The 14,082-nt window shown below is 35.6% G+C and overlaps 1 protein-coding gene across 6 annotated transcripts in view; it reads right to left on the reverse strand.

Annotated features, from left to right (window-relative positions):
• The window catches only part of ZNF407 (zinc finger protein 407), a 338,606-nt gene that overhangs the window by 86,414 nt on the left and 238,110 nt on the right, over nucleotides 1-14,082 (reverse strand). For 5 of the 6 annotated variants that reach the window (XM_015282425.4, XM_046933043.1, XM_040695661.2 and 2 more), the window contains one exon: nucleotides 10,679-10,857. In XM_015282425.4, coding sequence (XP_015137911.2) covers nucleotides 10,679-10,857 — 179 coding nt within the window. Of the gene's footprint in view, nucleotides 1-838; nucleotides 7,781-10,678; nucleotides 10,858-14,082 lie in introns of those variants that run through there. The other variant, XM_040695663.2, reaches the window with a different exon arrangement.

Here is a 14,082-nt window from a genome sequence, read left to right on the forward strand (position 1 = left end):
ACAAACCTATACCTACATTTTCCAAGAAGGACACCTATTTTTCTGCCCATCAGCATCAGAAGAAATCAGACTACAAATGCATTGATTTTCTCTAAAAAAAAATTGGAGAACATAATTTAATCATCTCAATTTACCTCATTAACATTTTTATGAAATAAAGATATTTACTTTCAAAATTCTTATTAAGTAAAAACACCTGTGCTTTTAATTTAAGCAAAGCAAAAGTATACAGACTGATAAAAAAAAGTTTTGTAAAAATTCCAAACAGATCATAGAATGACAGAATGGTTTGGGTTGGAAGGGCTCTCAAAGTCCACCCTTCCCCACCCCATATGGCAGGGCTGCCCCCCACCAGCTCAGCTGCCCAGGGCCCATCCAACCCGGCCTTGAGCGCCTCCAGGGATGGGGCACCACAGCTTCTCTGGGCAGCTGTGCCAGCACCTCACTTCTCTCTGAGTGAAAAACTTCCACCTAACATCTAACCTAAACCTCTTTTCCATTTCTAGTGAGAACATGATAACAATGTTGCAGTACTTTCTAAATGATTTGTCCTAATCTCTCCACTCAGTACACATGAAAGCATCATTAGTTCTCTCTGCTTTCCCAAGATCCTCAGACACTTTACATTGCTCAGACCAACTTGTACTGATTTACTCTCTGTGGAACTAAGTGCTTGGCCAGTATCCCCAGCCTGACCAAATCCTTCTTCAACTGGTGCTGCTCCTCCATTATCCTTTTAGAAGTTTTCTGAAATTATCTAAATTTCAATTACATATCCTGAATCTAAAATCCATGTTAAATAAAAAATGTTTCCCTAAAAATTTTCAATGTCTCTTGAGACAACTAGATGACCAAGGTTTTATCTTTTTTTTTTTTTCTTTCCACCCTCCCATCAATAGATGATTTCATCTCAAAAGTTCCCTCTGGATGCTATCACTTCAAAACGGACTGATTCTTCTAAATCTTTGACAAACTGCTCTGAAAACTTTTATCAGCTATTACTTTTTAGACTAAAAAGTACCATTTTGGCAAGTCACAAAAGAGGTAGAGACATAGCTTAGAGTGCCATACGGTAGTTTTTTTTAACATTTTGTTTTACATATGTTGACCACCTCTGCAATGCCATTATATTCCTAAAAACTATATAGCAACTATATAGCAATCAATCAGTGCATTTTCAACATACACTGATTGATAAGGAAATTCCAGTTTATGAAAAAAAAGTCTAGGGTTCTGAAATGCCATTTGAGTAGTAATCAATCCTTCAAGTATCTGAAAAATCCTCTTAAACAGTGTGCAGAAACCTGTTCAGCAGCTTTGCACCCAGTGTCTTGCACCTCTAGTACTTCTCACAGCCCAGCCTCTATAGAGACAGCGATGTCTTTAACCCAGTACTGTGGAGCTCAGCTAGTGATTTGTATCATCCGTAGCCCAAAGTTTTTATTTATGCTCAGGTTCCCATGCAATTTACATGAAAATTGCATTCACTTTAAGGTCACTTCGTACTATCAGTGAATAGTATGTGAAATTCAGACTGCAATGGCTTAGAGAAGGAAAACATCTGTATTAGATCTGTAGCAGTTTTTGTACAGCTAATTTATTTGACATTAGATATTGATGAGCATGCACTCTTTCCAATAAATGCAAGACCTGAATAAAATATCTTAAATTCAGAAGAAGTACATTTATCTTCCCATTTAGAACCAGGGTTTCTCAACTAGTTGACGCATCGCGAGTTAAGAGAGGTGATATCTGCCTCCATGGTTTTTTTTTTGACATGATACAAGAATTAGAGAGTCTGCATGCAATGTATTTACATGATAGTTTCATATCATGCTCTTCTATGTTCACCAAGAAACTGAAGCAATCTTTCTTCTGTGAGACTTCTACCTATCTTCATTTCCTTTAGTGCAAACAGTTACAGACAAGCTCCTCTTTGAATTGATAATTTTTTAGAGGTCATTCAGCCCATAATTTCAGGTCCTAGTCACTATCCTGATGGTCCTTCTTAGGAAATTGGACCCAGTGGGAACGTTTTTTCCTTCTGCTTAGTCTATGGGTCAGCATTTTCCTTCCCTTGTACTTCTTAATTCCCTTAAGTGGCAATTATTTAAGGCACAGTTAGAGAAGGTGCAATCTACATTCATCCAATAAAACCTAAATATTAAAAAGGACAGAAAAATCCAGCATGGTTACTAAGGATATATGGGAGAGCATTTAGCATTTGAAAGGTACCAAAGACCTGGTAAATGAAAAGATGGGAAAAATTATGAAGAACTATTGGAAGTAAAGTAGAAATTAGAAGAAGTACAAAAGAACACGTGTACCAGACAGACAAGGCATCCTTGCTTGCAAAAGGTCAAGATCCAAGATGCCATGTCAAGAAATTAATGGAATGTCGGTGCAGCATATGTTGGATCAATGAAAGCAAACAAAAAGAAAGCCCAAAAGAAATTTTAAAAATCAGCATGGAATGCCAATGATTTGTGATTCATTGGAGCAATTACTGTTGAGCGTCCTTCTCCTCACTAATGACTTGATCTAGTAAAGCACACAAGTAATTCTTGATTCAGTCCTTCTGTATCTAACACTACCCACATATATTTAAACATTTCTGATTCCAAAATTACTCGGTATTATTTTTTCCATTTTGTGTAGTAGCAAAATTTTGTCTGATAAACAATTCTGTAATTAAAAATAGAAAATTGAGACAATGGCTTGCAAGTAAATCAAAAGAGACTTGCATATAATAATAATCATTTAAATGATTTATTAGGGGCACACTCTTTCAGTGCATGTTGTTGAGATGTTGGTAGCACCTCATACGAAATAGAAAATTTAGTGTCCAGTAAATAATGTATAGCCACATTGACAAAGGCCAACAGGTGGTGGTGTTATGTAAGCAAAGTGAACTTTGGTATATCGTTACACTGAAATATAGTTTGCTCTCAGTAAGTACACTTTGCAAGTACACTTTAGTTCAATTCTTCAAGTAATCAAAGAGTCATAGAATCACCAAGGTCGGTGAAGACCTCTAAGATCATCCAGCCCAACCATCCACCTATCACCAATATTTCCCACTAAACCTTGTCCCTCAATAATTAGTTTGTAATAGGGATGATGCTTGTAACACTCTATATAGATATTTATTATATAATATATGTGTATATGGGTATATAAATTCACAGTACATTATATTAATATTAAAATAAACTACTGCATTATAAATAAAGATTTTCACTTTCTTCTGCAAGTTGCATCTTACATCATGTGCTTGTCTTAATAAACACAATTTTTAAGAGCTCTGTATTTCTTAGGACTCCAGCATAACCTCTCTGGATGATACACTATGAGATGTACTCCTAAAAAAAAGGGAAAGCCTCTGAGCAGGGGGATGTGGGCAGAAAGGCATTAACAGGATGCCAGATTACAACTATGAGCATCATTTGTACTACAGATCACAAAAAACACTTGTGTAATGAACCTACAGCACAGCATCAAATCTTTTGATAGAAAAATGGTGCATGATGTGACAAACAATCCTTCCACTGATCAGAGGCAGTAAGAGAAGTTCCAGACTTTGGTCTAGGCAATATTTTCCTTTTCCTTAAAATTATATCCCAAGCATATTTTTCCTCAGTGAGATTCATGCCTTCACTCTCATTTGAGAATAGCGTTCACTTAATGCAGTAATACTAATGTTAACAGTGATGTTTTTTTTTTTTTTTTTTTTTTTGCATGTTAGATGACGTAATATTTGCATCAAAATACTTCAGCACTCTTTCACGTCACTCAGCAGCACTAAATGCTGACTCTACAGGAAAAGCAGCTAAGGAACCATGAAATGAATAATGAAGGCCTTCAACAGGAGTAGCAAAAGCTACACATTACACAAGGAAGAAAAAAAAACACATCTTCATGTCAGTGGCTACCTGGAAAGTACCAACCCCATGGTCATGACCACTCAGATAGAGACAGTGTCTAGGGAAGCTCTTCCAGGCATACAATGCCTTCAAATAGAAGACAGATATAAAAATAATCAAATGACTCCCGTTCCATTTTTTTTTTTAAGTAAATTAATTTTCCCTGAAACACAATAATACTTAATCTACATAGGTTACAAGGAAGCTAGCTTTCTCCTTTACAAACAGCAAATCACTTATACTAGGTTTTTATTTCAAGCACACACTAAAATTATTATTCTTCACAAAAGAGGAAAGGGAGCATCTGCCAATCAACATGACATGCTATTGAAAGACTGGCACTAATAGCTATGACAAGAGCAAACCTGTTTGAAGCAGAGCTGCTGCTGCTTTTCTTTTCCTATTTTCTTTTTTCTAAGTATATCAGCTATCAAAAATAATGTTTTATCTGACTAACAACCCAAGCAGTATTCCTACGGAAAAAGCTCCTACCTGATTTGCTTATATCCAGCAATGGCAGATTTTTAATATTGATTTAAATTACAGCATTTAAAGTATGTTTTATTTAAACTGTGATAAAGACTAAGAGCATAACTATATCAAGACAAAGTTTAATACGCTTTCAAATAAAATTGTTTATCCGTTCTTTGGAGGCTTTACTTAATGTTTGAAATACGTGTCTGCACAAGGACTTAACTGATTTGTACTTCCATTATTTCACCCATAAATAGCATTCACTGAATTGATATTTCTGTGGCATGATGAATTCAGAGAATATAACAGTAAACAGATACTATTATTTTATTTTTCCTAATTTGTTTCCAACTTTATATTTTCTACTAAAGAGTCAGAGGTTGTAAAAAGATAAAGGAAAAAATAAATTTAAAATAGAAAAGCTCTAGAACACTGGTATAATTGCTATATTATCAGTTTATGTGTGTCCAATTCACATTCTGAATAAGTCTGCAGTTTCCACTTGGTAATACAGTTATACCTTGATAAAATCACATAATAGATCACACCATAACTTTTAGCAATCAATTTTTTCTCTTAATAATTTGATAAATGTAGCTGTCAAGTGGGATAAAGATCACAATTTTATTTGGGATTAACTATTTGAACTTTCAGAATTCCGTTCATGAATATTGCAACTGTTACAACTGATAGCATCACAATTTGGTCCCTTGTTGATGATGTAATCAGGTTGCAGCTTGCTGGTACAGCTTGCTTTCTCAAAAAGTAAAGAAATTGAAAGAGAAAAGTGTGGAGGGCATAGCTTTTTGAAAACTGAACTTCAAAAAAGTTCACAAAAACATTTTTCAAACTTGCAAATAAAAGTGATTTTGCTGTAAACTTTTCTTTTTTTCCACTGCTCTCTGGAAAGAGCTAAAACTGTTCTCCTGAACTAAAAAAGATCAGGATGTAGGCCTGGCTTGCTGAACAGATGCTTAATTGACCTGTCATTTTCATTTATGTCAGATTTCAGAAGCCAATAACAAAACAAGAGAACTACCAAACAGAAGAGCAGAATTTCCTAGGAATTCTTCTAATACCTCTTAAACTTTAAAATACATCTGTTCCTATGCATTTTATTAAGAACTTAGAACTACACATCAGAGAGGCAGATATGTCTCTCAGTCAGTCACGGGTACTTCAGGCTTAGAGAGAAGGAATTCAGTATTGATGATGGAAATGTCATCTCCAAAGCAGAATTTACATCTGTCCTCAACTATTCCAGCACCTACACACTCTAGGTGCACAGGTGGAAGGAACCCTTATCAACAGGCTGTATTAAGATTTAAAAGCAGAAAGGACCATTAGATAATAGCCTGAATTCCGGCACATCAAAGCCCATTAAATTATCTTAAATGAGTATTGCAGTGTGCCCAGCAACCTCAGGCCTTCCTAAAAGCTATCTTCCAAGAAGACATCCAGTTCTCTCAAAGCTCACAGGAGTGGAACAGGGCAAATTTCTCCTGCTAGTTGTTTTCAGAGCTCAATCAAACTCATATTTAAGTGTTTGCACCTTGTTTCTCATTTCAATTTGTCTGACTATGCAGTCAGTAACTATTTTTCTTAGGCTTTTCTCAGCTAGATTAGGAGTAGCTAACGTCTGATATTTTCTCCCTGTGAAGCAACTCATACACTATAATCAAGTGCCTATCTATCATTTTGGTCATGAATTATGTAACTCTTCATGAGCACTAAGCCTTCAATCACCATGTAGGCAGCAAACTGCCAAAACACGATCATCATCATCTTTGTTCTGTGGATGCCCAACCCCAGAGACACCTATAATTTTCACGGCAGCACAGGCACAGAGCTCTTCTTCCAAGCAGGCCCCAGAACAGGGCTGCACAGCAAGGGGATGTGGCTCATGCTTTTCCTTCTGCCAGGAGCCAAAGGAATAAGCAGTCCTCCACCCCAGCGTGCTCCCAGGGTGGCAGATATGCACAGAGCATGCTGGATAATTTGAATGCTTGACAAGCACATGATCACTTTCAAGGAAAGAATGGATGTACCAAAGAATACAATAAATTCATCTGCCTTCCTTGATTTTTTTTTTTAATTCACGAGAAATAGTTCATGACTGCTAATTCTAAATTAGTAGAACAGCTCCAAATTTTCTGTTTGATGTCTTATGCAGTTCCGTAACGGCATAAGTGACTACAATGAAACCATTTTCAAGCAGAAGTTCTTTGCCTTGAACTATGTCAGCACTGCATATAATTTGTACTAGAGGAAACTCAGAGATCAAGCCCATTATAAGAATAATGCAGAACAAAATGGGTTATTCTGGTTTCCCAGAGCAGCACTCATTCTCATGTTCGCTTTTAATATGAACTACTTCTGCAGCACACAAATAATGATACAGAAAAAAACCCAATATCGTTGCATAACTTTAAACACAATCAAAACAATAGCAATTAGCAACAATTAGCAAACCGCTCCTCTTCTCTCTGAGGACATTTTTGCCTTGTGGCCAGTTTAGTAGCCACACAAGACTACAATGCACACAGTGAGATGCCATGGTTCCTGCCGCTAGTGGAATAATGGAGATGTTGATCCATAGATATAAATAATGCATCATAACAGTATCATAATGCTTATAAGACAAGAGCATTTACTTCAAACTAAAATTATCACTACTGAGCAATGCTGTTTGAAAGCAGACAAAGTATTGAGGAAAACAGCTGGAGAACCGATCTCTTTATCTTCTACCACAGGTACTGGTCATTCCCTTGTTCCACTTGTCAAAGCAATCAAGTTCATTTAAACTCATTGTTGAGAAGTAGCATCAATTGGGAGAAAAAAAAACATCCAAGAAATTTGGAAATGCAATGCATATCCAAAAATTTCTTCAGCTTACTCTGTACTAGTCTCATTATAAGGAGAAGTCCACAATGGGTGGCTCAGAAAAATATTCTTTACCAAATAATCTCACTTAAAAAAAAAACTCATGGTCTTCAACATGACATGAAAACTGTTACATTAATATCACATTCATGAGGATGAATCTTCAGATTCGTGCATGTATAACAATAATATGAATAGTTTCCATTATAACCAAATTACCATAACTAAAACATTGTCTGCAGGACTCCTTCATTTGTTAATTATTCCATTTCAGTTCTAGAACAACTATAAAATCTCTCAGTGTCTTAACAGTCATTTCATGAAAAAAGAAATGAATATTGTGGATAATCAGCTATCATTGGATTTCTGATTATTATTATTTTTTTTTAAAACAAAATTTCAAGTTCAATAAGCAACTCGAGAAAATGGGTTTTAGAATATCAAGAGACAGGCATAAAGCTCTTACCAAAGAACGACATTTCAAAACCAGATTTGATGATCTGTGTAAAAATAAGAGGTTAAACACTTAGGCTGGTATTCGAAGGAGAACCTGGGAAGTGAAATCCATAATTTTATGGGTAGATGCACATATACCTTTGTTGGCATGCGTGCATTAAAGGTTTGCTGCTCAAATGAAGTATGTTTTAAAGCTAAAGACAGAAGTATTCTTTCGATTGATACTGTTTGAAAATTGTGATTCTTAATATTTATAAGGGAAAATGGGAATACAGCTGTACATCTCCCTGTATGATAGAGCCTACAGCAATAAGGGGAAAGAAACACTGCAGACCTGTTTTATGGTATTTCCATATATTAGTTCCCCACATTACAAAGGATTCCAAAGATGCAAAAACAGAAAGGGCTGTCACATACCAATTACAGTATCCTCCCTATTCATGTAGCAGCTAAGTTGTTCTCCATTCCACAGCTTTCAAAATGCAGCTTCTTCAAACTCCTTGCCCCGGACCCCATATAACAGTGTATTAATTGCCAAAGAAAACTGAACAGAAATTAGTATTACTATGAAGAGCACAAACTTTGAATTATAAATCCAATTGCTGATCTCAATTTCACAAATGTGAAAGAAACTTAACTCCCAGCCACATCCTAAAGGCATCTCTCAGTTCCACTCTTGACACTGTAGTGAAATTTCTACTGGTCCTGGGAAGTGGCTGGAGTTGGTGTCCATCTCTTTGCCACTGATGAGACTCACTCTATTTCTATTCTGCTTGAACAATCTAAGCTTTCCCATTAAAAAGCAGTATTATTATAACACAAAAGAAAGACAAATATGTTAAGGTAAAAAAAAATTGCTCTTGTATGACACTTCCATACTACTATCATTCTAACGTGTTGTGTATTCTCTGTGGGTATCAGTAATGACCAATAGAGAATCAGTAACCATCAGCTAGACGGAAAACAAATCTTACTTTGATAAGGAACACTGGCCAGGGAACGGGAGTTATCCTTTCATTCCTCTCTTCTCTAGAATCATTAACTCACAGATGTCCAGCAATCAGAGATTGATTGGACAAAAGAAATGAAAAACCTTTTAATTAAAATCTGATGTAAATACAGAAGCATAACCTAGGTGTTTCTTCCCAAAAGGAAAATATAGTATCGCCATTTCAGCAATGGGATTATGTGAAAAAATATTTCAACGTTTTGGTTTTCTACTACCTCTAGACTAGCAGAGCAATAATGAGGTGACAGCCAGTTCTTGCTAGTACTAATATGTTAGTACAGAACCCTATTAAGTTAAAGGGAATATTTCCAGTATAAAAAAATATATATAAAGAACAGATACTGTTAAGATGCAACACATTTATGACAGTTTTCCTATGTTGCCAAGACAAGCAAGTTCAATAGTTTTAACCACATTATGCTGCAATGAGCAATTAATTTGGTTGGATATCGAGTTTTGAACAAGCAGTGAACAGATTTTGAAATTTTAGAAAAATGTCAGTAGTTCTACCAGTGTTACCTCTTTCACATATGAGAAATGTATATTTGTCTATTGAAAGCATTTTAATTATATTATCTTAAGTAGGATTATGACAGTAAGAATCCAACGGTGCCTGGATTTAAGCTGAGTTCAATACTCATTCATGTTAGTCAGAACTATGGCAAAATGTGATGAGTTTTCTGACCTATTTTAAAACTGGTATTCTGCCAACTGGCACTTTTTACACATCCAGATATTATCCACCATATGCTGACATGACCTGATGATTGGTTCCAAAATGAAGTGGAATACTTGGCAAATAGAAATATATGGTACAAATTATACACTGCCTCTAGTCAGGAAAGTAAGCAGTCATTCTGAGAAGACTGAAAAGTTTTAAAATAACTTCAGTGCACACACTGCATAGTGCTGAATGAAAGCTCTCTAGGTCATCTTTATCACATGTATGTGACTCAAAAATTATAATTTCTTATAGAAGAAAGTTCAAATCTGACAGAAGGGTACTAAGAGGAGGACTTCAACAGAACATTAATTTGCCTCTTAAGGAAGATTTGGCCCACATAGCTTCTTCCTCCTGTTTGGGAAGAGTTTGGGAATTCCGAACTCTTTTTTTTCTCACCATCTATTCTTTTTTCCTCTCCTCTGACTTACCTATCCCCTCAGTGATGTCTAATGTATCTGCCTCTCCCGAATTAAGATCAAATTTCATTCAAGTTTACCATTGATCCAAGCCTCTTCCCACTACATTGTTTTCTCCCATTTTTATGCTCAAAAAATTGATTTTATTGCTCTTCTATTCTGAACTTTAAAATCTCTTCAATATATAAATACATTTTTCCTGAGTAGAAAACATCCCAAACTTTTTATTTTAATTCTGCTCCTAAAGCAATATTCTTCTTGAATTCCTTCAGTGATCTTCTCATGTACACTCTCCAGTGTAAAGCCTCAAAACATACATGTATAAGTTATTGGTAGATCTCTGCTGTTCCATATGCTGATGCTAAACACCGTTCTGTTGTAATGAAATACAGGAATTTTTGAAGTAGTACATTCCTTTGCCACTGTATTCCTACGGGATTTTGGTCTTCTGTTCTTAGGGGATTTACTACATATGTTTAAAAAAAACAAAACAAAAACTTTCTCTAAAAAGTTTCAACAAAATTTCAAAATGAGGCATCATCTTAATAACACATTTCCGATGTTCACAAATTGGACTGTAAACCTTGCTTATGAAACATGAACGGATTTTAGTACTTGATGCATGACCTTCACCCCTTGTGAAAACTTGCAGAGGACCAAACTCATTTTAAAATCATGTTCTTCTTCAGAATAAGTGACAGGAACAAAACAGCTAGCATTCTTATTGCTATCATTTAAGCATGCTCACCTAGAAAAGTGAAGAGTTTGTAAGCAAAGGGAAGAATGACCTTACCGGCATGTAGGTACGCCAGATCAGGATTTTCAATATCTGGGTGTAGTTCTTTCAAGTGGTTACGAAACTCTACAGGGATATTGGTTCCATAGTCACATTTAGGACAGTTATACATTTTCACTCCTTCATGCTTTCCTGTATGTAAAATGTGTTTACGGATGTTTTCAGCACAGTTAGATCTAAAAAGCAATGGAAAAAAGAAAGAAAGAAGTTACATAATAATTTATTCAGTACTAATCATTCAAGCTCTAGCTGAAAATAAAAGCTAGTGTTATAACAGAAAATGGGTAGTCATAGCTCATTTTTCATAATCTGCCCAGTTCTTGCATTCTCTTAAGTTCTGTACAGAATTTTTTTGCATGAAAGCTCCCAGAGCTTTTTCAGGTTAACTGTATCACAGAATCACCCAGGTTGGAAAAGACCTTAAAGACCATCGAGTCCAACCATGACCTACCACACTACCCTAACTAACAACCCCCCGCTAAATTATGTCCCAGAGCACCACATCCAAATGGTTTTTAAACACGTCCAGGGATTGTGACACAACCACCTCCCTGGGGAGCCTATTCCAGTGCTTAACAACCCTTTTTGTAAAGAAGTTTTCCCTGATATCCAACCTAAACCTACCCTGGCACAACTTAAGGCCATTTCCCCTCATCCTGTCACCAGTGACCAACCCTGCTCTCACTGTAAGCACCCATGAACAATGCATTAGAATCAGAAGCATTTCAAAATGAACAGTTTCCACATTTGCAGAAGTCTTACTGTTTTTAATTTTCTAGACGGTAGTCAGTGATGGAGAGAAATCAAGCAAAACTCTTTAACTTAGCAAAACTGATGTTTGTGTAACTATTCTGAGCTCTAGGCCCTGAATAAGCCCTTCGAATGAAATGCATGGATACCTATAGCATATCCAACTGTATTCAGGTAAACCTACCCTACAGAGTACTTCCTATCTACAGGAATTTCTGCAAATGATTTTCTTAAGGATATCCCACAGACTTCTACCTCACCTTATTAACTATTTCTATAAAAAAAAAAAGTGAGCTCTTTACATCTTTTAGATTGTGATTTACACCTGAAATACAGCTGTGCAATCAGTGAAGTTTTCTTATATAAAAGTCAGACTATATATACAATTAGTTTTAAGCACTTCAAGAAAATGCCTCCAATTATATTTCTGAGAAAACACGAATAGAAAAAGACCATACAGTTATTTTGTATATACAAAGAGATCCATGATTTGACAGTGGTTTTTAATTTTCAGTCTTCAAAATGTTGGTCTTCATCAAAAATTATTTTGCATTAGAATTTCCTACTTACTCAAAATTTGTGATAAAACCCACGTGCGTTATGCTGCTATTTCATTTATTTCTAGAAGAAACAACCAATGATTATTCTTGAAATACTGGCCTACGTATGGCAATTTCTTTCGCAGAATTCACAGCACTATACACTATTAATTTTAAATTAAGAACATTAATTTCACTTAACTGAAAAAACAACAGACAACCAAGCATTCATAAACACACAAACAGACAATGGTAGTATTTTGAGCAACCGATTGTTTATTTGTCACTGTTACAAATACCACAGCAACGAGCACCTAAAAAAAAAAAAGGACCCCCATAATAAACTGAAAGTAGCAGCTTGAAGTTCTGTTGGAGTGCTTGTCTCTCCATTGGAGATGGTCATAGTAAAGATGATATCTGCCTTACGGTGCTGCCAAAGCTCACCCTCTGTCATCTCCATCTGCTATATACTAGTATAATGATCAGACTCCTAAGAATGTCAGGGAAGACACTTATGTTCACTGAAAAATACAGGAAATATTGGTCCTCAGCATCTTTCAGAATTCAGTCCTGAAAAAATTACAGTGTTCATAAATGTTCATAAAGCAAAACATGTATTTTATACAAAAAATGGATAGCATACACTGCAATGAGAGCAGGAGACAATCTGGTAACCTTCTATCATGGGTTATACTTTAAAGGGCAACGGATTAAAGTAGAGCATACAAATCTGAAATAAAATGTCTGTGTCCTTTTACTTCAGCTCTCATAGTATGTTCAGGAGAGATATAAAACTTTTTTGCTTTGAAACATTTCTGTGATATATATAAAGGATCTGTGGAAACCTATGTAAGAGTTGTGAAGAAAACCCAGCCTGTTCAAGTCATAAAAGGCCAGTCCTATCTCCTTTGATTTGTGAATTTGCTCCAGCCACTCAAATGGAGCAACCCTAAAATCTCATTTATTTAGCCATCAGTAAAATTCTCTGCCTAAACATGCCCACATACTGATACATCCATCACGGGAAATCAAAATCTAAAAAAAAAAGAAAAAAAATCTATTTTTCCATGTGATGAGCCCAGAAAGGCTTAATCAAAATGAGTAACATGGGATCACAAGGCCTTTCAAATGGCCTCTCATATTAGGTTGCAATGCAGCAATTGAAATCATAAAGTAAACCAGGAAGGTAACAACTGGCAAATCCAAGCATTTTTTGAAGCCAAGTAATACCCTTAAATATGACATGACAAAAGTGTACTGCATATAAAATGTTGTGTTTTTTTAAATTTTTCAATGTGCTTCATCTGTTTTGTTAGCAGTCTTCTCAAGTGCTGTACAAATGTGTTATTGTATGTCTGACAAAAAAAACCCCACACCGTAATTCCATGCATCTCCTACGACTAAACACAGAGCTCTGTGATTTTAAACAGCACTGTATTTTCATTAAAGCTATGCTGCGATAAACATCTAACTAAAATATTATACCAGTGCAACAGTGATGATAGTTAAAGATTTGACAGGCTTTGTGCTATAAAATTAGCTTCCAGGAGTCTATAAACTTTGAGATAAAGATTCCCTTTGTTCTGAAATTTGGCAATGTAGAGCCCAGCACAAAAGAAATTGTTTGAATAAAGTCTTTCTGTTTTTGAGTTCCACTCTATATTACAGCAGCAAACAAATAAGAGCATCCTTTGAAAATAATAAGCTTGTGTTCCAGTAGGGCTAAACCAGAGCTTTTTAGTTAAATTATTATCATTATTTCTTAATGTAAGTACGCTTTTCTCCTTATGATCCATTTTGCATTTTCTAAATCAAATGTATGTATTTCTGGCAATTTTTCCACACTCTGAAATAACAGGAAGGGCACTCATTAGGGAGACTTAATTAGTTTGAAGCTATAGTCTGTGGGTTTGTATTTAATGCTGATGCAGAGAAGCAGAACTGAAATTTCTTTTTTCTAGCGTTCCTCGCATTTCTTATCAGAAATGAAGAAAGGCTTACGAGACAATGCAAACTCCATTACAATTCTATTACAGGCAAGTGGAAGACCTCACAGTATATTCTTCGGTGTCCACTGCTACACATGATGAAAGAAGACATGAGACATTGCTG

Source organism: Gallus gallus, chromosome 2 (assembly GCF_016699485.2).
Source record: "Gallus gallus isolate bGalGal1 chromosome 2, bGalGal1.mat.broiler.GRCg7b, whole genome shotgun sequence".
Lineage (NCBI taxonomy): Eukaryota > Metazoa > Chordata > Aves > Galliformes > Phasianidae > Gallus > Gallus gallus.